The sequence below is a fragment of the Thermobia domestica genome, chromosome 8, assembly GCF_964235325.1.
Source record: "Thermobia domestica chromosome 8, izTheDome1.hap1.1, whole genome shotgun sequence".
NCBI classification, from domain to species: domain Eukaryota; kingdom Metazoa; phylum Arthropoda; class Insecta; order Zygentoma; family Lepismatidae; genus Thermobia; species Thermobia domestica.
In genome coordinates this window covers 174644262-174672234 of record NC_137461.1, presented here as the reverse complement: position 1 = coordinate 174672234, position 27973 = coordinate 174644262, and the positions used below count along the sequence as shown (strand labels likewise).

General features: G+C 37.4%; 2 protein-coding genes across 2 annotated transcripts in view; one reads left to right on the top strand and one right to left on the bottom strand.

Moving 5' to 3' along the window:
* LOC145693356 (uncharacterized) overlaps positions 1 to 4440 on the bottom strand; it is a 1437468-nt gene extending 1433028 nt beyond the window's left edge. Inside the window, exons 1-2 of the mRNA XM_081769283.1 lie at positions 4201 to 4440; positions 4028 to 4076 (exon numbers count right to left, since the gene is read on the bottom strand). Of these exons, the coding sequence (XP_081625409.1) occupies positions 4028 to 4076; positions 4201 to 4259 (108 nt within the window). The 5' untranslated portion in view covers positions 4260 to 4440. The remainder of the gene's footprint in view (positions 1 to 4027; positions 4077 to 4200) is intronic.
* Positions 4441 to 4545: 105 nt separating this feature from the next.
* The window catches only part of LOC145693355 (uncharacterized), a 1690974-nt gene continuing 1667546 nt past the window's right edge, over positions 4546 to 27973 (top strand). Inside the window, exon 1 of the mRNA XM_081769282.1 lies at positions 4546 to 4902. Within this exon, the coding sequence (XP_081625408.1) occupies positions 4819 to 4902 (84 nt within the window). The 5' untranslated portion in view covers positions 4546 to 4818. The remainder of the gene's footprint in view (positions 4903 to 27973) is intronic.

The window sequence follows — 27973 nt, the reverse complement described above, 5'->3', positions numbered from 1 at the left end:
GTGCTGTCTTCTTCCCGCATTGGTAATTTCCATGCACTTATTCCTATCCACAATAAGTCTTCATTATTACGGGGATGGTGAATCATTCCTAAGTCCAATGACAACTATATCCGTAATTTATATCGTTCTTTATTAAGTGCAAACAGATCAGCCACTTATGACATATAAACAGCAACTTTAAAAAAACCGTTAGTTACATTGCAGCAGTTCGACTCTCCGCTTCCGAATTTGCTGTGAAACTCACATAAATGCAATACTAGCGCCACGTGCCAAATTAAGCAGTGCTACCCTGATCAGGTAACAATCAACTGACGTAGTGCCATTTGAAAAAGAAAATCTTTATCTTGGGTTGACAACACTTTAATTTGTGGTATCACAGGATATATCAAACAATGTCCCACTGCCGGTATTTGCACGGTACAAAATTTCATAATTGTTTGTTCATTAATATAGATTGGGACAGAAAGAGAGGACTCTTTTTCCAGGAATTCTGAAAACCCTGTCCACCCCTCTAAACCTTCCGCTAACTAGTCTCCGCGACACGTGGTAGAGATTTATGATCCCTTCTGGCTAGAAACCAACGTTGCCTCAATTCCTTTTTCCTAGTTGATTTTTTTTTTTTTTTTTTTTTTTAATTTTTGTTATTAACTGAAAATAGGAAGGAAAGCTTTGTCCTTATTTTGCCGGACTTTAACTACACAAGTGGATCGGAGGTACGGCAACACTGAGAACAGTAACAGCTTAAGAGTCTTCATCCCGGCGAAATTAAAATACCGTTAATTTTACAGTAATTATGTGATATCTTCAAAAAGATAAAAGATAATTGAAATATGGAACAAGAGCGCCCTAGACAATATTATTTTGCGTGAGGTACCCTTATCACAAGTCACCTAGCTGCTTTCCGTTTTCAGCTGTTTAGAAACGCGAAAATAAATGCCGATTTTCAAAATGGCTCGAAATCGAAAGCAGATAAGTGAGTAGTGATAACGGTTTCTCATGTAAAATAATATTGTCTAGGGCGCTCTTGTTCCACATTTCGATTATTTTTTATCTATTTGAAGATATCACATAATTACTACAAAATTAGCGGTATTTTAATTTCGCCGGGATGAAGACTCTTAAACGCTCGCGAGGATTAACCGAGGGTTGTGGGGGTGAAAACAAGCAGTGGTTGGGGAAAGAGCCCTTTAAAGCTGTCCCGATGTATATAAAAGCTACATTCATTAATATAAATGGTCCATCCTGTATATATGGAGTGGCGGTCCATATGAACCGTAGAGTAGCGCTCCTTAACAGTGTAGAGGAAGTCACACATACCGGTACACAATTCCAAAATGTATATTTCATCAATGTACAATCTATTTGCTAGGGATTCTCTACTGAGTATACTTACCAGGCATGTTCTCAACAGAATTTTCAGATATGCTCAATTTCAAAATGGGTCCCAACACTGGCGTCTCTGGCATGTAAAATTTAGGGGAGACATCAAAGAAAGTGATTTAAATGGTACTACCTAGCTCAACCTGTTTATTATCTTCGATTCCATTTGTTATCTTTCTACTTACCTTCACGGACCCTCTGAGGTATATCAAGAACTCTGTTCTAATCATTTCACAGCCTGAATATTATATTCTAAATAAATATTATTATTATAATTTATGTTATTCTGTCGTTAGTAAATAAATTAAATTAGAATACAATATTGAATATTTTGTACTTGAAAATACTGGGGGGACGCGTCCCCCCGCCAGAGACGCCCGTGGTCCCAGCTGGGAAAAAGTGAAACCTTGACAAAAGAGGACGCAGAATACTTTGTCAGAATGTCGGAAGTGTTAGAAACCGCCAGATCCAGGGTTCCTCATATTCGGAATAACGCAAGCTGCGATGTATGTTGTCACGATGTATTTCACGTTTTATTATTATTGTTTATTTATTTATTTATCTTTCGCGTATAAGCGTGAAATAAAATATCGCTGCCCGCGTTATTCCCAACACAAAAGGCCGTGGTGATGACATTCTCTAACTCTTCCGACTTTCCACCTAAGCATTCCGTGCCCACTGTTGCAAAAATTTGCTTTTTGCCTTTTGTCTGAGACCTGTGTTGACAGTATGTCTGGGAGTTATACCCTATAGTGAATCCGTTACACACCCATTGAACATTAATGAAATATACATTTTTGAACTGCGTATATATGACTTCCTCTACGCAGATATGGGCCACCACTCCTCGGTTTCTCGAATTCGAACTAGCGCGTGTTGAAATTTAGCTTTTCGACGACTGCTCTAATTCAAATTATGCAGTTTTCCTCACAGGTCCATATGAACATTTTTTTATTATTATTATTTATTTATTTTGTGAGGAATCGCCTCTTGTAGTTTGTAGGCAGGACTGGATTAACCGATTTGGAGGACCGGGGCTAGAAAAAATATACGGCCCCTACTGATTTCACCTAATACATTTCTGTAAAAGTACAGTGGAAAAGTTAAGGGAATATATTTCATATTTTTGGTCATATTTTATTTTATGATGACTATTGTATCTTTATGATTCTGTTTAGATCCAGCCAGTTGAGATTTTGGTCAGAGTGGAGGCCCCTATCCATCTGGAGGCCCGAGGCTATAGCCCCTAGGTCCCCTTAATCCGGCCCTGTTTGTCGGTGCAGCTAATTAACATCCTGATCAATAGTTCCACGTGTTCCGCGTAACCATCTACATAATGTTACAAACTGAAGTTTCAGTTTATGCATCTAAATGATAATTTTGTTCCAGCACGTCTGAACTACTACATTTACAGAACAATTTTTGCTGCTAAATTTTCACTCAAAAACATTTTTATCGTTGAACATTATCCCAATAGCTCTACTAACAATTTGTTCGAATTAAGCCCATGGAGCCAACTGATATGAACTTTTGGTTCCTATCAAGTGGTCGATTATATCCTTGATTATTGAACTTCTATTTTTTCCCCTTGCTTCGTTATGCAATACTTAAGTTTTCTTTTTTTTTAAGTCTTATAATGGGAAAGGTGAAAACTTCCAATTTTTTCATTAAAGCTCAAATGTTGAAAAAGGGCCCAAATGTTGCCAAGGAAAGAAAAAAAAAGTTGTGGGAAAAACTTTCCAGCCTTTGCATCTCTAGCAGAGTGAATGTACACACACACACATACACAGAGAGAGAGAGAAGAGAGAGAGTGAGAGAGCGAGAGGGTGTGTGTATTTCAAAAAAAAGGAGGAAGAGGTTGTGTGGCCGGATTCCTTACAGCAGAGCCATCAACAGGTGGGTGCTGCTTACCTTTCCATACAAGACTGAGGTACCACAAATATAGTTTACTCATAACTGAAACTCCACATTGAAGAATAAAAACGGAACAAAATCTGAGAGAGTTAAAGAATGGTTACCATTCATATGTATTAGGTCAACCCTAAGAAGTCGATGTCTGTGTTCTTCGCATTAAAAGTCCTTTTCTTTCTTTTTAAAGCAACTTATATATTAAAAAAAAAAAAAAAAAAAAAAAGCATGATAGGTTCACGCATGATTATAACAATTGGTAACAATCTAACATATCTGCTCTCAATTCTCAACAGCAGAATCAGGTAAAAATCAGAAGACATGTCGACGTAAGGACCCCTATTAATCTATAGTCAGTACTTCACTGAATGTAATTTAATGAGATTATTAAAGATCAATAATGTTATAAATCATTAAATATAGCAAAACTTGCTGAAAGAAGATTCTTTCTTTCTCACTTTTCACTTACAGGACATAGATGATACTATAAAAGGATCTTACTCCAATCTGCTGTCTCTCTGTACCTTCTGTCAACATTATCTACTGAGATTAGAAGTGCAGAATCTCAGTAGTGTCTTCCGGAGTGCGAAATTGTTAGTACAAGTAATATAATTTACGAGACTATAATTAATTTATATACTTAATGAACATTAATTCATTATAATGCCACTGCACTATAGGTACAAAGTACGTACGTATATTTGATAGCATGCTGGAATGAATGAATTTCGCTACTTACCGCTCTGACCGTGTACGTCCATAGTAACCACGTTGTGTATATTAGCCACCTGCAACAAAATAATTCGATAGTTAGTGATTTTATTTAGTTAACTTTCTTGGTACGAGAAACAGAAAAAATTAAAGAAATTTCTAAATGAAAAAATAGGTTAATAATTATGCGTATGAACTTACCACGAGATTTGATATCTCCAAGAAAATTGACTAGAAAGCCTTTCTAAAAAGGCAATCATGTCGCCCTAATGGCGTTTGATCAGCCTGCATACAACTTGACTAGTACACTCGGCATAATCTAGTAAAAAGCACTTGCAAACTATTCAGTAGTTTCAGCTACGGAAAATTAAACCTCTCAATCACTCCCCGAACTGCGAACATAGGCAACTTCGCTTCTTCGTCCTCCCGCGTCTCGGATCTTCTATGGGCGGGGTTAGCTGGCTGAGCCTCTGCTTTACAAAAACTAGTTCCTTTCCTTATGTGAGACTACATATGTACTGATGTCATACTATAAAAGGATCCTATTCAAAACGGCTAATATTCTTGACTGAACTAGGTATTCATTCATGATTTGAGTCTATAGATGGGTAGAAAAAAAAACAGTAGAAGCGGACTGATACAATGTCGCAACCAGAGCCGGCATCCCAAGTAGGTTGAGAGAATCTTCTGTTATGCGCGATATTGTTTAGTAGCTTGTGAGAAGTGAATGTACGTCTGGAAATAAGATACAAAGTTAGAAATATAGGCAAAAATGCAGTTTGCTTAGCGCACGGGGATTATGATTGTCCATATAAGACAATGAAACATAAGAAAAGTTCAGTTTTTTTGTTGACTGCATGTGGTGTAATACTGTTTTTGCAGGTGCAGACGATTCAAGGAGCGGTAAGTTATTTTTTTTTCTTTTAACATATATATATATATATATATATATATATATATATATATATATATATATATATATATATATATATATATACAAGGGCGGATCTAAGGGGGGGCTACGGGGCTATAGCCCCTCCTTGACGCACAGGTTTACACTGGATAAAATGGGCTTCAATTCTGCTTTACACTGGATAAAACGGCAAATTATGGTTTAGCCCCTCCCTTGATCATATCCTGGATCCGCCACTGTATATATATATATATATATATATATAAAATGAGAAAGGGCTTTGAAGAATATGGGATGAAAATAAATGTTAGAAAGACGAAGGGGTCTGTGTCAAATATAAAAGTAGGAGGGGAGAAAATAGAACAAGTGAATAGTTTTCAATATCTGGGTAGTATTCTTAGTAATAACATGAAGTGCGAACGTGAAATAAAAGCAAGAATAGGAATGGCGAAAGAAGCGTTTAGGAGAAAGAAAAGTCTGTTTTGTGGGACCTTGAATAAAGAGTTGAGAAAAAGACTCATAAAATGCTTCGTGTGGAGTGTTGTACTGTATGGGGCGGAAACGTGGACATTACGTAAAGGTGATGAAAATCGACTGGAAGCGTTCGAAATGTGGGTATGGAGAAGAATGGAAAGAATTAGTTGGGTCGAGCGGAAAACGAATGAGAGTATGTTAGAAATGGTGTGTGAAAAAAGAACACTTATAGATATTATTAGGAAGAGGAAGAGAAACTGGTTGGGACATTGCCTAAGAAGAGATTGTATCATGAGAGACGTCCTAGAGGGTATGGTGGCGGGAAAGAGAGGGAAGGGGCGAAGGAGACTACAATTAATGGACGATATTAAAACAGAAAGATCATACGCGAAGACGAAGAAGTTAGCGGAGGACCGTGTAGCATGGAAGCTTCTCAGCTGCGGCAAGTGATTTGCCAATAAAGGCAGAATACCTATGATGATATATATATATATATAGTGGTGGATCCAGGATATGATAAAGGGAGGGGCTAAACCATAGTTTGCCGCTTTATCCAGCGTAAAACAGGATTGAAGTCCCATTTTATCCATTGAATACTTGAGGGTCAAGGGAGGCTATAGCCTCTATAGCCCCCTTGGATCCACCCTTGTATATATATATATATATATATAAAACAACAAACTAACAATAAAGCAAAACAATAAAAGATTTTTCATTTCTCTTCAAATTACCGCTGCAATTTCAGTTTCATTACAGCGCATTCCAGTTGAGCATCAAATTTCCATACGACGCATGCTTCAAAGCAAGAGGTGAATTGTTAACCAAACTGAATACAATCAATCCAGTGTTGTATCATCGTTCATTAAAAAACATGCTCTTTTGCGGGATAGTATGAGAATTAAGTCGCACGAGTACCTGCCTACTACTTTAAAGGTCTAGTCCGTTACAAAATCGATAAATACATTATCTTTCTTTTTTCCAGTTCACACGGAATACTATAAAAGCATCATAAAACTTAATAAGAATAAATTAAAACTACATTTTTTCACATCTTGAAATTTATGTCTCTTAGCTATATATTTACAGAATACACGAGTTCCGCTACATTTGTTTCGCGGCTCATTTTATCTGTACAGGAGTTCCACCCACACAGCTGGTATTTGTTGGATTCTTGGTTGCGCCTTGCTTTTTTTTTTTTTTTTTTTTTTTTTTTTTTTTTTAATTGATCACCTACATCGATAGCGAAACGAAAAATATGATTACAATTTTAAGTGTTATCAGACTTTGTACAGTTTTTTTCTTTTCTTTTCTTGTCAAGTGAAGAGATGAAGTAGGATTTTACAAGCATAAAGACGTCATAGATTTTTTTCTATTGATAGAAACTATGAATAGGTTTAAGCTGAAAACTAAATTGAGTTTACTTTGAGCAGCTATAGTCGATAAGCTGGTTAAGGAGATGGATTTCAGATTTGGTGTGCGATCAGCGCATTGGCTTGTATCATCTCTTTTTCTAAATGAAAATGAAATGAAATCTTGAAGTTTTACGTCTCACGGTTATGCCGGCTAGGCTAAAGAAGACTGTACTGATGAGAAATGAATGAAATGGTGGAATGAAGGAAGTGGGAGAACCCCGAGAAAATCCACGCACATTGTGTTTGTTCACCACAAACTCACTCAGCGCGAACTGGAATCGAACCAGAGGTGAACGTTCTACCACTGAGCCACCGCGGCCCCTCAATTTCTAAAGTGAGCATATGTATAATTACATGGTTGTCACGAGCTATCTTGTGTGTCGGTATGTTCATAAAACCACAATATCTTTCTACGTATTCATAATCAATTTCACGACGGTGCACTGATGGCATCTACATTAGGCTCGAAAGATCTATTGTCCCATATACAGTATTCAAACTCCACTTATGCTGCTTTTTAAATTTTGTCCTCGGATCTTCTCGAAGCTCGCTCCAACTTTCTGAAGTTTAGTGACTAACTTAAAGACAATGAAAAATATCAAAATTGTAGAAAGTAAGCCAAGTAGTATCTGCAAAACGATATGAAATAAAGTAATATCGTTTTCCAAACATTTTCTTATAGACCACAAATGTGGATACGTAGCTTACGACGTCATAATCTTGAGCACCCACATTTATGCACTATTCGAAAGGTCTTGAAAACCATTGTTAGTTGATATGATAGCGTTTAATTCTGACTTACTTCTTACATTTCTGATACCATTCTCCATTGTCATTAGTTATTATTATTATTATTATTATTATTATTATTATTATTATTATTATTATTATTATTATTATTATTATTATTATTATTATTAAAGTGAGAATGAGCTTAGCAAACAATCTTAACAGTATACATGCAGCATGTAATCACGGAAGTTTTACGAAAGTTAAGGAGTTGTCTTAGTGAATGACATTTTATCCCTAGAGATGGAGTGGGTCAGTTGGTCGGTGGATCAGTGGGTCGTGGGTCAAGAGCATGTGACCCACCACCCACTGCGGCCCACCACCCACCGTGACCCGCTGCGACCCACCACCCACCATGACCCACTGCGATCCATCGACTCAGTCTGATCTACCGACCCACTCTGCTCGCTGTATTGTAGACAGTATCTTCTGAAGACTGGTAAATTTGTCTTCGTTTTACTTTCAAGACCTTCATTTTCCTTCCTTTTCCATTTTTTTCTGTCTACTTACCTGAGGTGAGTATACGCCCTATCTAAGCGAAGAAAGAACTTTAGGCACTTTTGGATATTGATATTTGTAATTGTAATAATAGCAATAGGGCTTATACTACTACTTGGCTTTCGAGACCTGTGAGTTTTTAGAGGAGCTAACTACTGGAAAAATACATTTTTGATTCACTGTAATATATAAATTATTATCTAAAAAATTGAATGTAACTATGTGTGCCTGATCATCACGGCCAAATTGCAAAGTCAAATGAAATGACTTTTGGTATATAGTTAGGCCTTAATCAAAACTGGGATGTTATATTGCTTTCATTATAATACATAATATCCTAAGGAGATAGTGAGGATCCGAATTTTTGCGGGAAAAAAATGAGTATATCGCAAGCCGTTAAACTTACGGAGCTGAAATTCAGTGTATTAACTCTTTATTGAAAATAAACAATATGTCCTAGCATTTTTTTAAATTCTCCTTTATGGGAGGGGGACACTTTCTATATATGGAAAATTGGGAGTGAGTTGGTTTGTAAAAATGATCGAAAACTATGTATATTAGTTAAGAAAAAAATCAGAAACAAAAAATACAGTGCTTTGCTTCAAATAGCCATTGCTTTCTACTATAATAATTGCTGAAGTTTATGTTTATTACAGAGCGCTTACAGCACAGGGCAATCAACCCATAAAGTTGTGAGAAAAATAGACATAAAATTTGTATTGTAAGCTTAATTACACGGAAATTTTAGGCTTAGATTGTACTCATAAATACACTATGTGATCAAAAGTATCCGGACACCCCCGAAAACATACGTTTTTCATATTAGGTGCATTGTGCTGCCACCTACTGCCAGGTGTTATGGTGTGGTCGTGTTTTTCTTGAAGGGGGCTTGCACCGCTTTTTGTTTTGCGTGGCACTCTCACAGCGCAGGCCTACATTGAAGTTTTACTCACCTTCTTGCATCCCACTGTTGAAGAGCGATTCGGAGATGGCGATTGCATCTTTCAACATGATCGAGCACCTGTTCATACTGCACGGCCTGTGGAGGAGTGGTTATACGACCATAACATCCCTGTAATGGACTGGCCTGGACAGAGTCCTGACTTGAATCCTATAGAACACCTTTGGGATGTTTCGGAACGCCGACTTCGTGCCAGGCCTCACCGACCTACATCGATACCTCTCCTCAGTTCAACAGTCCGTGAAGAATGGGCTGCCATTCCCCAAGAAACCTTCCAGCACCTGATTGAAAGTATGCCTGCGAGAGTGGAAGCTGGCATCAAGGCTAAGGGTGGGCCAACACCATATTGAATTCCAGCAGTACCGATGGAGGGCACCACGAACTTGTAATTCATTTTCAACCAGGTGTCCGGATACTTTTGATCACATAGTGTATATGGAAAATTTTACTCTTTTTTTCTTTACGTTGGTCTGCTTACTTTGATTTGGGACTTTCAAATTTCATCCTTTTTCCCACTGAAAAAATATCGATAATTCATCAAGGAAATAATTATACTATGATAATTTAATTGAAATTCATCCTAATTTGGCCCATGGCAAACATCAGTGTGGTAATTGAAGGGGAAGAAGGAGGGAAATTCCCATTCACCTCTAAACACTTCCCCGGAACCTCGTTCCCTTTTGTTTTCTAGGGGGGAGGGGCATGGCAATGACATCAAACCTTCATGTGTAATGGCTTTAATTGATCATTTATGCACAAGATTCCCTATCGAAGGTGTGGTAGATGAAATTTCTGTTCTCCATGAGTCGACATTGCCAACTGACATGGTCGATATGGAAAAGATGTTGTATAATGATAAAGAGATGATACTTCTTGCTGAGTATTACAAAACTGACAGAGAAAAATTGTTATCAGACGTAAGTCTAACAAGCAGATTGTCGATGAGGAGTTGCAGAATCGGGCAGAAGTATTATCAATTTCCACGGCAGAGTGCGAACGGGGATTTCCCCATAGGAATTTACAGATGTCATATTAGAAATAGACTAAGTGCTCAAACATTGTCTAACTTGTTGTTCATTAATGTTAATGGCCCACCACTAGACAAGCTCAAAGTAGACAAGCTAGTTATTTCTTGGCTGAAGAATGGATATCATTCCGCTGCCGATGATTTACCACGAAAAAGTTCTGGAGGCCAACAGGAAATAAACCCGATTTCCGATTTGCTTTAAGGTGCCAAATTACGATACTAATGGCTTATTTGTGTTATTCAACTTTGTACCTAATTTTTAATAAGTCTAGTCTTTACTTTTTATAAACTAGAAGGTAAACTGCTTTGAATAAATATTCATAATAATTGCAATTATGCATATTTGTAACTTAAATTTAACGTGGTGTTTTAGTGATTACACAAATTACAATTATGAGCATACTTTATGGAGATGCTCTCACATAGGGTAACCTAGCACCTTTATACACTATGAAAAACTGATTTTTCAAGTTTTTTTTTGTGAGAAAAATACTGTGAACTGAGAAACCATAACATTTTCCATATTGTACAGGGATATTTTCCTGTGAATAGAAGTTTCTTTTGGAATGCATTGAGAAATTAACACTTGCACGAATACTCTCTTAGTATAAGTATATTTTAGGCACACACTGATTTCCCCCCACCTCGAAGTGCTTTAATTTCCTCACTGACAAACACTTTACCATTTGATATTGTAAATGTCAGATCCAGCGTTATTGTAACAGAGTGGTGCTTAAGCGATTGGCTAGAAATTCAAACTCCGATTAGTGACAATTTCACAGTCTAGTTTTATTACAAGTGTAAACTCTTTAGTCAGTACAGAAGAGGCCGTGGATCGTGTTCAGAGTTGATGACGATGGATTTTGGTGAGTCAGAGTAGGTCAAAGTGGATGAGAGTGGTTCATGGTGGGTTGTGGGTCACGGTGAGCCACAGTGGGTCATAATGGATGGTGGGTCAGAGTGGTCAGGATGGGTGGTGGGTCAGTAGGTCGTGGGTAAAGTTTTTATTGACCCACGCCAACTCTGTTTTCCACCTGTTCTTGCATTCCTATATCAAGACACTTCATGACTATTTGCTTGGTATTTACGTCTTCTGTCAGCAGTTAAGTTATATCGGGTGTTGCAAAATAAGTGTTACAACTCTCGGGAGAGGATTCCTGCCACTGAGACAAGAAAAAAAGTTATCTTCAATTTTTTGCTATCGGACATAGTTTCAGATCTACAAGGTGCCGAAAGCGTGGGAAAATGACTTTCGGACGCTAATAGTTCGGAAACTATCCAACATAAAGAGGGCGGGTAAAAAATTCACTGAAGAAGTCATACCTGCTCTATTGAATTTTGCATGTTTCACAATCCTACCGTGCATGCGCAAGGGATTCCCCAAAGGAACGTAGGGAGTCCCGGATAATCTGCCAAATGAAACTTGGTTAAATGGATATGACTTGATAGGGTTTCTACCAGGTAACAATAATTCGTTTGTCTTAAGTCGTTACCTGGAACGAATACAAAATGGCGGACACCTTTATGCCCGTTGTGTGTGGTTGCATAATCGCCAGATACGGATGCTGGCCAACAGTGACGTTCTGAGTATTAATTGTAGTGAATTTGTACTCAAATGCTCTAGAAAGACATCTGGAGTGTCGGTAGAGCATAACAGATGAAGCAGGGTGATTCACCTGTGTGGAAACACTTAACGAAAAATGCCAAGACATGCACTCATACTCAGTAAACGTGAGTTCAAAGCGTCGGAAATGTAAGGATTAGCGTCAAGAACATGAAAGCCATTGCCAATTCACCAATAATATTCCCTCAAACCGATGCAATATGGTGTGCACGGTTGCATACCAATAAGGATGCAACAACTGAGTCCAAGTTCAAATTGTGCAATGGACTCACAAATAAACTGGGTAAACTAAAGGAATGTCACTAGTGGAATCACATGATAGATATTGAAATGTGGCCAATGTGTGTGTTGATATCGACATGTAGCTAATGGACAAATGTCAACATGTCCCACTACTGCCGGGACATCGTCCCACGTGCGAAAAATAGGAAAATAACTATTCAGGTCTTGAATCTGAGGTCGTGGGCTCCCAGTAGGATTGGAAACTGCGACCACGCGAGCAAAAGCGAGCGCTCTAGTCCTGAGGTTCGAAGGAGCCTCACTTTCTCTGTATTCATTTCTTTGAGGAGTACCCACTTTGTTTGGCAAGCCCTCTTGTACAGCCTCCCGACATACTTGTGTATTTCATTTTGTTACTCCTACTGCACAGTTGTAAACAATCAGAGCTTTAAGACGTTTCTTCCTATTTCTCATGTCGTTTTATTTTCCATATGTATGGTGTTCCAGCTGTAGTGTTAAATGTGCCAAATCGGTTCATTTTCGTCTTTGTCTTGGCATGTGCACTGTGTGTAAGATACGAATTTCTGGAGGTATTTTCCTATATTTCGAGTACGTCATATGTCTCAGAAGACGTGGGACATGATACAACATTGTTATTTTCACGCTCTATCAGAATTTGAATCATGCATTAAGAAATTTCTTTCCATATGTGTCGACTGTGGGACAATGTCCCAAACAAAGAGGGACATTGATACAATCGTGTTCTAGTTACGTTCAACCAAAAGGTGCACCAGATGTAATAGCAGAATGTACAACGTTATTTTCCTAGTTTTCGCACGTGAGATGGTGTCCCAGCAGTAGTGCGACATGTTTACATTTGTCCATTAGCTACATGTTGATATCAACACACACATTGGCCACATTTCAGTATCGATCATGCGATCCCACTAGTGGCATTCCTTTAGTATACCCAGTTTATTTGTGAGTCCATTGCACAATTTGAACTTGGACTCAGTTGTTGCATCCTTGTTGGTATGCAACCGTGCACATCATATTGTGTTGGTTTGAGAGAATATTATTGGTGAATTGGCAATGGTTTTCATGTTCTTGACGCTAATCCTTACATTTCCGACGCTTTTAACTCACGTTTACTAAGTATGAGTGCATTTCTGGGCGCTTTTCGTTAAGTGTTTCCACACATGTGAATCACCCTGCTTCATCTGTTATGCTCTACCGACACTCCAGATGTCTTTCTAGAGCATTTGATTACAAATTCGCTACAATTAATATTCAGAACGTCACTGTTGGCCAGCATCCGTATCTGGCGATTATGCAACCACACACAACGGGCATAAAGGTGTCCGCCATTTTGTATTTGTTCCAGATATCGACTTAAGACAAACGAATTATTGTTACCTGGGAGAAAACCTATCAATTCATATCCATTTAACCAAGTTTCATTTGGCAGACTATCCGGGACTCCCTAAGTTCCTTTCGGGAATCCCTTGCGCATGCACGGTAGGATTGTGAAACATGCAAAATTCAATAGAGCAGGTATGACTTCTTCAGTGAATTTTTTACCCGCCCTCTTTACGTTGGATAGTTTCCGAACTATTAGCGTCCGAAAGTCATTTTCCCACGCTTTCGGCACCTTGTAGATCTGAAACTATGTCCGATAGCAGAAAATTGAAGATAACTTTTTTTCTTGTCTCAGTGGCAGGAGTCACCTCCCGAGAGTTGTAACACTTATTTTGCAACACCCGATATATAGCGAGACTTACAATTTGAGAATGGAGTTGCAACTATTGTAATGTGTTCGATGCTCTTTCTCCTCTCTGAGAATCGAACTCGGAACCTTGTGCACCAAAAGCACATACACTACTCATTAGACCAGTGAAGAGGACATGAGATTTCATGAAGTCAAGAAAATCAAGGGACACACCAGAGTTATCTGAATCTTCGGGCTCATAGGGAGATATTGTGTAAGTTAAAAAGCAGCCGAAATGTGATGCAACCAAAAAAAAGTGAGCGAATGTGACATTGTTTTCTATAAGCTTATTAAACTACGATTGGTTTGTGATAGTATATTTGGCGTTGCTTAAATTGAACACAATGTTGATGTGTTTCTTAGAGTTCTGGTGTCCAAATATCAGCCAAAGGGCAGGGCCGCCGCGAGGGGGGGTCGAGCCGTGCCATCGCCCAGGGCGGCAAAAATTGAAAAGGAAAAGAATACCATCAAAATATAATGCTTCGTAATGGACCCACATGGGAAAATAAAACTGTGTTCATCTGAGAATATAATTGAACTTACTTCACTCACATTTAGGAAAATACTCACTCAGGAATTTCGGAGCATTTTTCCTTATTTTCAATTATCAAACAAGTATCGTTCAATATTTCCCTTGCAGCGACGTAGATAAGATTTTCAGCTAGGGTGGATAAGATTATCAAGGTATATTTTATATGTTTTTCTATTCAACAATGTTCTAACGCTCCACTCCAAGTATGCAAAAGGTACACTCCCACTTGAGACCCATTGGAGGACCAAATAAATACCACCATTACTTAGAAAAAGATGTCCAAATTGGAATCATTCAGATTCTTAGTGAACAAATAAAAAGTAAAATGCTGTCTTTGTTGAGAGTTGGAAAATATTATAGTATAATACTAGATTGTACGCCAGATATTTCTGGTACCGAGCAAATGACAATAATCGTTCATGTACAAATTACATACAGTAATGGAGAATGCCCTGTAAAAATTTGAACTTTCTTGGTTTCGTAGCGATAACAGACACCACTGGTCTAGGATTGACAGAAGTAATAATTAAACATATAAAGGAAATTAACATTCCTATCGAAGACATAAGGGGCCAAGGAAATGACAATGTTTCCAATATGAAAAGCAAACATTCAGGTATTCAGAAGAGAATTTTAGAAATAAATTCCCCTGTCTTCTATGTTCTTTGCAATAGTCATTCACTAAACCTTGTCGTTAATGATGCAGCCACAACATTTCAGTACGCCGTTCCAGTTTTTGTATAGCTAAAAATGTTAGCATTTTTTTCTGCATTGGTTCAACATTGGGCCATACTAAAGGAACATATTAGCAGTCTCACTTTAAAACCATTGAGCAGCACAAGATGCGAGAGCCGAATTGATGCTCCGACTCCATTCAGATACGAGTCCCTCGTATCAAACAGGGAAAGTTCATAATGCCTTACTTCAAATAAGTAATGGCAATAGAACAGATAGAATGGTCGCCGTCGATGCTCTGTGTATAGCAAACCAGCTGCATAACTTTCCTTTCCTTTACTCACTAGTTATTTGGTATGATTTTTTACTCCACATAAACATAGTAATTAAAAGTCTCCAAAGCATTGATTCTCGTGTGTTGGATGCAGTTGGGGTTTCTTGACAATATATCTGAATACTTTGAGAGGAGCAGAAATGATGCAAAGTTTCCATCTTACTTAGTTGATATGATGGAGTTGTCATCAGCATTAGACATGGATGACCCACGGATAGGTAATACAGTGCAAGCTCGAAGTCGAAAGAGGAAGAGACATATTTCAGTACGAGGCAGAGGATGAAGCTATTGAAGATCCACAAACAAGATACAAGAGCGATTTTTATTACAAAGTTCTAGACGTGATTGTGTTAGCTTTAAGAGAAAAGTTTGAGCAACTAAAACATCATCCGAGTATTTCGATTTTCATTACGATATAAGTAATCTTAAAGATATGTCACGTGAACTTTTGCCTGAAAAGGTACTGAACTTGCTGGCATTTTAACACTAGAACTACCAGGAAAATAATTATACAAGAACTACTAAAGGGGTCACTTTGACCCCTTGTGTCTTTGAGGTTTTCAGGTTGAAATTTAGCGTTCGTTTGGCAACCAAGACTTGATGTGACTAGATATAAAAATTAATATGCGTTAGAATCCACACTAGCTTTAACCAGGTATCAAACCATGGTCTCCTACGCCCAAAATGTTGGACATGTGAATAAATGTACACTTGAAATTTTTTAAAGAGAAACTCAGGGACATTTCTTATACCAAAAGGGTTACGCATTTATTTACAAATATAAGATGTCAGGATATAAACGAGTACAAGTTTCAAGAGTAAATCAAAAGTTAGATAATACAATTATATTGAAGCATATAAGTATAATTTCAATTCACTGAGTCTGCTACATGTCCCCATTTGTTTCTCTTTTCGGTAGTTGATGCTGCTGGCAAATCTTTCAAGACACGCTTTTGTCTCATTTTCTTAGAATTCTCCTTTTCCAACTTGAAAAGACAGAACTTCTACAATTTTTTGTCTACTAATATGGATATTTTGTAATACACTTGTAAAAGATATGAGATTTTATGGCGGCCAAACCAAAAAGGTTATAAAACAGCTATGCCGACCATTTTCTTCTAACAGCCTTCACACGATATTTACTATCAATCTGGTCTACAATGTCTACACCAATTTTCTGCTGATTGTAAAACAAAACTTTTAGTTTTCTTATTTTCTTGACCAATTGACCATCATAAGTTCTCTTTTGTTTTTCTTGCATTGATATGTGGTATGTGTGATATCATCAACGGTTTTGAGTAGTCAGTGGTATACAAATCTTTATTGTGGAAACGAACGGAAGCTGGAACTTCTCTCCTGTTGCTTCGGATAGTACCAAAAAATTTATTCCGTTAATTTTTAGTTCCCTTGCAAGATATAGAGTAAAACGATAAATATTTTTAATTCTCGTTCTAGCCCTAATTCGTTAACATGTCAAATTCAGATCAATGAGTCATAACATTATACGTACCAACTAACGTCGATTTATTCTTCCATTTGTACATACATTACAGATCAACAACAACCATACCTTTATTTGAACGTATCCTGTCAATAATAATGTTTTCTCTTTTAACTATATATATATATATATATATATATATATATATATATATATATATATATATATATATATATATATATATATGTATGTATGTTTGATTATTACGCCTCTGATTATTTATTGACAAAATAGGTACAGATTGACAATACCATTACAATAAGAATATATCGTTGTAAGAGACGTAAAAATGTTGTCTCGAGTTACATGCAATCCCGATTTTCAAAAGATGTAAAACTACATGTTCAGCAAGAGAGATGTTCGTTGGCCTCTTTTTATCTTTTCCTAGATATGAAAAACTATTTACTATATATTTGTTCTTCACTTCAACAAGCATCCAAAATTTGTCGAAATATTTATCCGGCTTGCTACCCATGAACTGAAGAATGGACCGCGAGATTTCATTGGAAAGAACCGCTCACCAATAGTGCAATGAGTATGGGGATTGTAGCACCTTAGGGAATTTTCAATCAACTCATACCAGATATCAGAAAATAAGCAAAACCTGTTAAGTACTGGAAAAATCGTATTTTTCAAGGTCTGCAATATCTTCCTTTTAAATCCAGTTGTTACTCTCCTCATCACCAGAAGCACTGTCGTCAATATCCTGTAGCTGAGTTAGAAACTCTGTTGCTGCATGTCGTTTACTGCCTCAAGACTCCATCATTCGCAGAGTGAAACACATTCTTCAAAACAATCACCACAAATCAATGGTTGTTCACAATTGTTTTCTTGGCATCAACAATAAAAAAGGAATAAAAAATATAAACAACAATCAAAAAAGGCATTTTTATTCACGGTAAAATAAATAGGAAGTGAACTTTGTGGTGAACAAACACCGTCTGCGTCGGTTCTCTCGAGGTTTACCCGTTTGCTCCCACTTTGTTCATTGCATCATTCCATTAATTTTCCATCATCACCGTCTTTTTTAGCCTAGCCGGCATAAGTTTGGGACGTAAAACCCAAAGATTTCATTTCCATTTTCAGAGGCAAAAGGTAGGTGTCGAAATGACCCCGTGGTAGTTCTAGGTAAATCGCCATTTTTAAAGAAACCAAAAATAATTGAAATATGGTATTTAGGATATAATCACACTGGTTAGAGAGAAGAAAAGTGGTGCCATATGTTTTGCATATTTTAATTAATGTTCAAATTATATGATGGTAAATGATGGTGAGGGGTCAAAATGACCCCTTTGGTAGTTCGTGTGTTAACACACGAAGAATCGAAAGATATTAACTCCAGTGATTTGAAAGACGAACTAAAAGTGTTATCCGCTATAGTTAAGCGTAAAAGTTCAACAAAGGAAACTTTAAAATTAATCAAGGAACATGACATTAATTAAGGACTCCCAATGTTAGTGTTGCACTTAGGATTTTGTTAACCTTACCGGTAACCGTGGCAAGTGGAGAAAGAAGGTTTTCGAAACTTAAGCTTATTAAAAACTATCTATGTCTTCTATGTCTGAAACACGCTTGAGTGGCCTAGCGATATCAATACAACACGAATTGGCTCAAACATTGGACTACGCGAATGTTATACAGAAATTTGCTCATATCTAAGCAAGAAAAGTTTCTTTCAATTAAGGTATGTTAAATTCATGTATCACTATTGTGTTCTAGTACATCATAAGGCTTAGGCTAATCACTTAATTTTGCCGTAATAGCTGATTCACTATTATTTTCGTGCTCCATACTCTATTAAAGACACCTTTGGCGTGCGAGACCCGGGTTCGATTCCCGGCGGGAGCTCATGTGGTTCGGATTCCACGTTAATCAGTAGGTGCATGTCTCATATAGCCTCGCTGGCGAAAGGGACGCTAAACTAAAAATCAACTCAATCAACCAACTCTATTGGAAACACCTTTTGATATAAAATAAGTTTAAAAATTAAAACTCTTAGTTGTGACTAAAACACTTTTTTAAAAAAAAAAAAATATTTTCTGCATGCGCTGCTGTATATCACAGGTATACAGCGAAATCGAGCATACAGAATATTGTGTTATATATGGAGTCGTTTAAATATTACGTAATCATTCGAGAGAAGTAGTTCAATTTTTTGTTTACTTTTACATTTCATACATGTTTTTAAACGGGGCATCCTACTGTCTCGTGACACTTAAACGTTTTTGTCAAAATAAGGTTGCGGGTTAAAGAGGCAGCATGTGAAAGTACCGCCCAGGGATGCAAAACTGCTAGCGCCGGCCCTGCCAAGGGGAAAACAATCCAACGTTATTTTCATTTCATAATCTGTTAGTCAGAGAAGAGAAACATTGTACAACATTCTTACAGAATTTGGAATACCGAAAAAGCTAATTAACATACTAGCTGAACCTGCGCTGTCTACTCAACGCATCATTCTGATATGGCCATGGGTTTCCTTCCCACGTCCTCGTTTATAGCTGTCCACACACAATTAAAGGACAAGATAATGCACAAAGTGAGTGAATTGCTATAGACAAACATATAAACGTAGCATTTTAATATATAGGTCTGGGTTGAGTTTGTGGCGAATTTCGAGAAGTGACAGATGCTATAATTTCTTTCCTCCTTATAAATCCATATCCGTCAGAGGACGCCTCATTGCGGCCCTTCAGATCATTTGAAGTTGCCAGCATGCAATACGTAAAAGCAAAGCGCCTGCAATGTCCGTCAAAGGAGGCGCATACGTAACTCCTGTACTAGTTGCCTAACACAAGGATATGAACCCTACCTTCGGCCTAACGACAATGTTAAGGAGCCTTATCACTACGAATTTAAAATACCGCTAATTTTACGGTAATTGTGTGATATCTTCAAATAGATATAAGATAATCAAAATGTGAAACAAGAACGCCCTAGAAAATGTTATTTTGCATGAGGTACCGGATCATGAGTCATCTAGTAGCTTCCAGTTTGCAGCCATTTAGAAATGCGAAAATAAATGCTGATTTTCAAAATGGCTGCAAATCGAAAGCAGGCAAGTGATTCGTGATAACGGTATCTTATGTAAAATAATATTGTCTACGGCACTCTTGTTCCACATTTCAATTATCTTTTGTCTATTTGAAGATATCACACAATTACTATAAAATTAGCGTTATTTTAATTTCGCCGTGATAAGGTCTCTTAATCTTATGGGCTCAAAACGACCCATAAAATGTTGAAGAGAACAATAACGGAACCTTTTTTAAAACAAAAATTAGAATTAGAATTGGTAGGTGTGCACAAAATTTGAAATAGACTAGTGAAAACAGCACGTTTCTAGAGCTTGTGGTTTTTGAGATCTCATTGTCGAAAGAAATTGACCACATACATATAAACATAGCATTTTAATATATAGACTAGCTGAACCTGCGCTCTCTACACAGCGCATCATTCGCATATGAGCATAAATCTCCTTCTCATTCCTCACAACATATGCACATGTCCCTTTACAGACATAAGTGAAAGACGTCTTGATTTAAAAAAAAAAAAAAAGAATCGGCAAGGGGTATCATAAAGGGGAGATTTTTTTCGATTATTTTTTCTCAATATCTCGCACCGTTTGCAAGATTTGAGCGTACTTCCGGTTGGAGTTTCTAATTCATGTATGACCAGTGTTTTCTTTCTTCTTGCATGCAGTATGTAATAACCAAATACATTACATATACAATTAATTATAATATCAGTTATGTATGGTGTTCATTGGGCAAAACACTCAAAAAATAAAGATTTATCTTAAGACTCGAGAAATGGTTATTCTTCCTTTTTCACCTTTATTTGGCCTGGAACAAACGCCTGAGACATATACAACCCCAATATACAACATTGTGGTGTTGGGATGTATAACGCGTAGGATATGATGCTTTAATTTTTTTTTTTTAATTTTAACGTTTCCAGCGTACCCTTAAAAAATGTAATAAAGAAATAATGGCCATGTTTTTTTAAAAAAAAATATTCAATTAGAACTGGACAATCTATTCAAAATTTCCAATCTATCAGTGGAAACGTCATCTTTCTAGAGCCTGTAGTTTCCGAGATCTCATTGTCGAAATGATTGCCCACAAACATATAAACATAGTTTAAAAGAAATCGGAAGATGGAAGCACAACTCACGTGCATTGATTTTAGAGAAGGCTTATTAAAATACAAAGCCTTTGAACAATAATTTTATATCATAAACTTTATGAAAAAGATATAGTTAACTAATTTAGACTACGGTATTTAAAGTACAAATACTTAAAATGTTTTTCTCTGTTAAACGTGAAATCACACATAACCGTAAATGAAAGATTGGAAGGCCAAAGTTATAGATTGGAGCTCGGGCGGTTTTAATTGCAATTGTAGCATTTTAATAGAGAGATGTATAAATGGATCCCAAAGTAATGTCTGAGTAGGGAGATTCTTGTCCACGAGCTTTCAAGTGGAGAATGGCCTACTGAAACAAAAACATGCGTTGTCGCCATCATTATTGAACTACAGGGTGAGTCAAAAGTCCTTAGACACCTGCATAAGTTTGAAAATCGACGGGAAAAGTAAAAAGTGATTATGGAAACAGAGGTTTGATGAGGGGATGCAACTTTTGGAGTGTATGTCATTCATGGCCGCCATCTTGAAATCCGACATTTTGGATTCAAGTCAATTTTGTTAAATGGAAAGGGGGTGTATGACACATCAAATAACACTAGCTTGAGCTCAGAAATTTAGTGGTGTGATTTGTTTTTCTTCTATCTTCTACAGTTTAGAAGTTATTAATGTTCAAAGGTGGGAAAGTACCTTGATACTGAATGCTACAACACATGTTCTACGTGTTGTCCATCCCGTGCAATGCACAACTGTAGTCGCCGCAACCACTCTGACTGCACACGGAGGAGAATGTCTCCTGAAATTCGGTCACAGGCTTGTTGGGTGCGTTCCTCCAGGTGTCTCAAATCACGGGTTGTCTCAGCATACACTATCTGCTTAAGATGTCCCCATAGATAAAAATCAAGGTGCTTTAAGTGAGGGGATCTGGGCGGCCACTCCACGGGACCACGGCAACCAATCCACTTCCCTGGCAGTTGTTCACCCAACCATTCACGGACACCAAGTCCATAGTGTGGAGGGGCTCCATCGTGCTGAAAATAAGATGAGAAAATGCCGTCAGCGTTCAGTGTGGCAGGGAACACAAGGTCCTGCAGCAGCATCAGATACTATGGTGCAGTTAAGGTGTTGTATTTGAAAAATGGCCAATTATGCGGGTGTCCCATATGCCACACCACACCATCACCTTCGCTGGACTATGTTCTCGACTCGGGTCAACCCAGTTCGGATTTGGGTCACACAAGTATCGACAATTATGTCGATTAACCTCCCCGTTCAAAGTGAAATACGCCTCGTCGCTGAACAGTATGCCCTTGGCAAACGCAGGATCCAGTTCGTGTTGTTCAGTAGCCCACATGCAGAACTCCAACCGGCGATCAGGGTAATCCTCTTTCAGTTTATGTTGCATGTGCAGCTTGTAAGGATGCCACTGATTGGCGTGCAATATCCGGACAAAGGAGGATTGGCTTATTGCACATGCTAGGGACACACTACGGGTACTTCGTTTAGGACTTTTCACAAACAACGCAACAACTGCCGTTGCAGTTTCCTCATTGGTGGCAGTCTTTGATTGCCCACTACGTGCCCTATCTTGAATAGAGCCCGTCTTCCGGAATTTGGTGATCACGTGAGCCACCGTGCTGTGCGATACCGATTCTCTGTCTGGGTGCCGTCTGTGGTAGTCAGCTGCCATTATTCGGTAGCTGCGTTCCCCTGATATAAGGATGATTTCCATCTTCTGTTCACGTGTCAGACCCATTTTAGATCATCTGGAACAAAGAGAGAACTGGGTCAGTATCAAGGTAATTTCCCACCTTTGAACATTAATAACTTCTAAACTGTACAAGATAGAAAAAACAAATCACACCACTAAATTTCTGAGCTCAAGCTAGTGTTATTTGATGTATCATACATCCCCTTCCCATTTAACAAAATTGACTTGAATCCACAATGTCGGATACGAAGATGGCGGCCATGAATGACATACACTCCAAAAGTTGCAGCCTCTCATCAAACCTCTGTTCTCATCATCACTTTTTACTTTTCCCGTCGATTTTCAAACTTATGCAGGTGTCCAAGGACTTTTGACTCACCCTGTATATTCTGTAGTACGCTATAAGGAAAATCAAAAATAGCAACCAGGGCCTAGAACTGAAAGGTATTCACCAGGTTATAGCGTATACTGATAATGCAAGTCTGATAGGGACAGGATGATAGGAAAACAACAGAAAGAAATGTAAGGCCTTAGTAAAAGCTTGCAGAGACATGGGATTAGAAGTAAATGCAGAGAAAACTAAACACATGGAAGTTCATCAGGATCGTAATACTGCAAATTATGGATGCGTCAAAATATCAAATAATACTTTCTATAAAGGTGGTTTAAACCAAAAAGAAAAAAGAAACGAAAAATGCTTTAAATCGCGTGAACTTCATGGTGACGTTTCCACATATCAAACCATCTGCATTAGTTTTATCTCCTTTTCACCTTTTAATCAAGGTGTCCCATGTTCAATTCTCCATCGAACCATAACCCTTCTTTCATGTGTAAACCAAGTAGCGGTTTGGATGTCACTTTAAAGCGAAAGTCTTCTTTATAACCACGGTATTACATAAAAATTGTATGTTTTTGCTTGCCTGAATGCTTGTTGCTTTATAAAGAAGCAAAGGTTGCCTAAATGTATTGATAGACATTGGCAAAATTTATCGACTGCCTACGTAGCTTCCAACATTAGCTTCGATTGGAATCCGTTTTAATTTTATTGAATGATATATACATACTAAATTTGTAATTTAATACCTCAGTTTTAACGTACTGATTATAATACGTTGACCCTAGATTTTACATGCAAAGCAATAACAGGATTTGCTTTGCATTTAAAGTAATAACATTATTTTCCCAAAGGCTAACGCGGGAGTTTCCCGATTTATATGTAATTCTGTATAATGTTTCACTTGTACAACTATTTATCTTTTTGTCCTGAAATGACTCTTGACAATTATATTAACAAGTAAGTAAAGATCAGTACAACGTATTTTTATCAGGAGTCCTTCGTGAGTGAGTCGGCAGACTCATTGCATTTGTGGCCAATTAGTCCCGGTTTCGAGTCCAAATGGAGGAAAATTTCTCTCGGATGTAAGCCGGGAAGCTGTTTGGATCCCGCTTTAAACTTATAAGACCCTTTCCAGCATAACGCTGTCGTTGCATAGTAACAGCAAGGCGAAACAAACTTATTTCTGTCCATATGTAATATAAATACATAGAGAAAATTATTTAAACCAATAAAACCTGGTTTAAACAAAAAAAATCCTGGTTTTTTGTTTTTTCAATAAAAACCATTGTTTTTGCCGACCCTGCTAGGATTAATATTGACAAACTGAAACCACATTCACGAAGAAATTAAATGTCGACTAAAAGCAGGGAATTCATGTTATTATTCAGTTCAAACTTTTTTCTCGTCGCGAATTCTGTCGAGGAATTTGAAGCTTAAAATATATAAAAAGATAATCATGCCTGTTTTATATGGTTGCGAAACATGGTCGCTTACTCTGAGAGAAGAACGTTGACTGGAAGTATTTGAGAAGAACATCCTAAAGCGTATATTCGGACCTAAGACGAACCGGAATGGTGGAAGGGAGAAACTTCATAAGGAGAAACTGCATAACTTATCCTGTTTACTTAACATTGTTAGGGTCATCATCACATCTAGAGGGTTGAGGTGGGCACGTGATCAGAGTTGGAGTGGGTCGGTGGGTCAAGTGGGCCAAATTTTCAAAGTGGGTCGTGGGTCAACAGCATGTGACCCTCCACCCACCGTGACCCATTGCGACCCACCGACTAATTCTGATCTACCGACTCACTCTGCTCACTGCATTGTAGACAGTATCTTCTGAAGACTGGTAAATTTGTCTGCATTTTACTTTCAAGATCATTTCCCTTCCTTTTACATTTTTTTTTTTTTTTTTTGGGTCTACTTACCTGAGGTGAGTATATCTAAGCGAAGAAAGAACTTTAGGCACTTTTGGATATTGATGTTTGTAATTGTAATAATAGCAATAGCACTTACACTACTACTTGGTTTTCGAGACCTGTGAGTTTTTAGAGGAGCTAACTACTGGGAAAAATACATTTTTGAATCACTGTAATATATAATTATATAAAAAATTGAATGTAACTGTGTGTGCCTGATCATCACGGCCAAATTGCAAAGTCAAATGAAATGACTTTTGGTATATAGTTAGGCCTTAATCTAAACTGGGAGGTTATATTGCTTTCATTAGGATATGTATGTAGGAAGGACGATCCGAATTTTTGCGGGGGGAAAATGAGTATCTCGCAAGCCGTTAAACTTACGGAGCTGAAATTCAGTGTATTAACTCTTTATTGAAAATAAACAGAATGTGTCCTAGCATTTTTTTAAAATTCTCCTTTATGGGAGGGGGGGGACTTTGTATATATGTAAAATTGGTAGTGAGTTGGTTAGTAAACATGATCGAAAACGATCGATATTAGTTAAGAAAAAAAATTTAGAAACAAAATATACAGTGCTTCGCATTATATATATATTGCTTCCTACTATAATAATTGCTGAAGCTTATGTTTATTATATGCAGCGCTTACAGCACAGGGTAATCAACCCATAAAGTTGTGAGAAAAATAGATATAAAATTTGTACTGTAAGCTTAATTACACGGAAATTTTAAATTTGGATTGTACGCATAATTATATGGAAAATTTTACATTTTCCCCCATTAAAGTTGGTCTACTTACCTTGATTTGAGACTTTCAAATTTCATCCTTTTTCCCCCTTTAAGTTGGTCTACTTACCTTGATTTAAGACTTTCAAATTTCATACTATCCACCGAAAAGTATCGATAATTCAAATGGAAATATAACCACCTCCTTGATAAATCAACATGCACGGCAGTGCATGGCAGCGAAGTTCCGCGAAGGAAATGAAAATTGGCCTGCACTGCCGTAAGCATATTATACACGAACAAGGGTTTTGGGTAAAATCGCAGATTTCGAGGCTTTGTAAAAATGATTATATTAAGGGTAGAAACATGAAATTTACAATGTAAGGAGATATTTGAGAGATGTACTCATATGCCAAATCTCACATTCCTACCTTCAACCACATTTGAGTACTGGACCCCTAAAATATGCAGTTTTCAGGCTCACTGACTCACTCATCAAATTTATTAGGTACATCCCAATGAGATAGAGACGTGAAATTATACATAAAGGTACCCTATAATGACTTGAGGATGGAAAACGTCCGAAATCTGAGGAATGTACTATGAGAAATTTTTTATGGTCAAAAAACTGTCCTTAGCCAGGAGAAAATCCTTTCACTCACTCACTCACCAAATTGATTAGGTACTTCCCAACGAGATAGAAACTTGAAACTTTGCATAAAGGTACCCTATAATAACTTGAGTATGGAAAAATTCCGAAATCTGAGGAATGTGCTATGGGAAAGTTTTTATCGGCAAAAAACTGTCAGCCAGGAAAAAAATCGTTTCATTCACTTACTCATCAAATTGATTAGGTATTTCCCAATGAGACAGAGACGCGAAACTCTGCACAAAGACTTTATAATAACTTGAGTATGGAAAAGATCCGAAATGTGAGGAATGTGCTATGGGAATTTTTTATATGTAAAAAAAACTGTTCTTAGCCAAGCAAGAAATAGTTTCACTCAGTCACTCATCAAATTTATTAGATACTTCCAAACTAAATAGGAACGTTAAACTTTGCATAAAGGTACCCTATAATACCTTGAGTATGGAAAAAGTCCGAAATTTGAGGCATGTGCTATGAGAAAGTTTTTATAAGCAAGAAACAGTTCTTAGCAAAGCAAGAAATCGTTTCACTCACTCACTTATCAAATTGATTAGGTACTTCTCAATGAGACAGAGACGCAAAAATCTGCACAAAGGTACTCTATGACGACTTGAGTATGGAAAACGTCTGAAATTTAAGGAATGTCCTATGGGAAAGTTTTTATAGGGAAAAAAACTGTCCTTAGCCAAGCATGAAATCGTTTCACTCACCCACTCATCAAATTGATTAGGTACTTTCCAACTAAATAGAAACGTTAAACTTTGCATAAAAGTACCCTATAATAATTTGAGTATGGAAAAAGTTCAAAATCTGAGGAATATGCTATGAGATTTTTTATGGGCAAAAAACTGTCCTTAGCTAAGCAAGAAATCGTTTCACTCACTCACTCATCATATTGATTAGGTACTTCCCAATGAGATAGAGACGTGAAACTCTGCATAAAGGTACATTATAATGACTCGAATATCGAAAAAAATCCGAAATGTGAGGAATGTGTTATCGGAGTTTTTTATGGGAGAAAAACTGTTCTTAGCCAAGCAGAAATCGGTTCATTCTCTCACTCATCAAATTGATTAGGTACTTCCCAATGAGATAGAGACGTGAAACTTTGCATAAGGGTACCCTATAATGACCTGAGCATAGAAAAATTTCGAAATGTGTCATGTGTTATGAGAAATTTTTATGGGCGAAAAACTGTTCTTAGCCAAGCTGAAATCGGTTCATTCTCTCACTCATCAAATTGATTAGGTACTTCTCAATGAGACAGAGACCTGGAACTTTGCATAGAAGCACCCAATAATGACTTGTGTACAGAAAAAGTCCGAAATGTGATTAATGTGCTATGGGAATTTTTTTAATGGGTGAGAAACTTTCCTTAGCCAAACATAAATAGGTTCGACCCATCACTCATCAAATTGATGAGCTACTTCCCAATGAGATAGAAACGTGAAACTTTGCATCAAGGTACCCTATAATGACTTGAGTATGGAAAAAGTCCGAAATGTGATTAATGTGCTATGGGAATTTTTATAGGTAAAAAAACTGTCCTTAGCTAAGCAAGAAATCGTTTCACTCACTCACTTATCAAATTGATTAGGTACTTCCCAATGAGATAGAGACGTGAAACTCTGCATATAGGTACATTATAATGACTTGAGTGTGGAAAAAGTCTGAAATTTAAGAGTCGGCGGGACTCAAGTGACCTTGACAAATCGAAGGTATCAGCCTTCCTCAGTTTCTCCTTGGAGTGCAAAGTGTTTCCT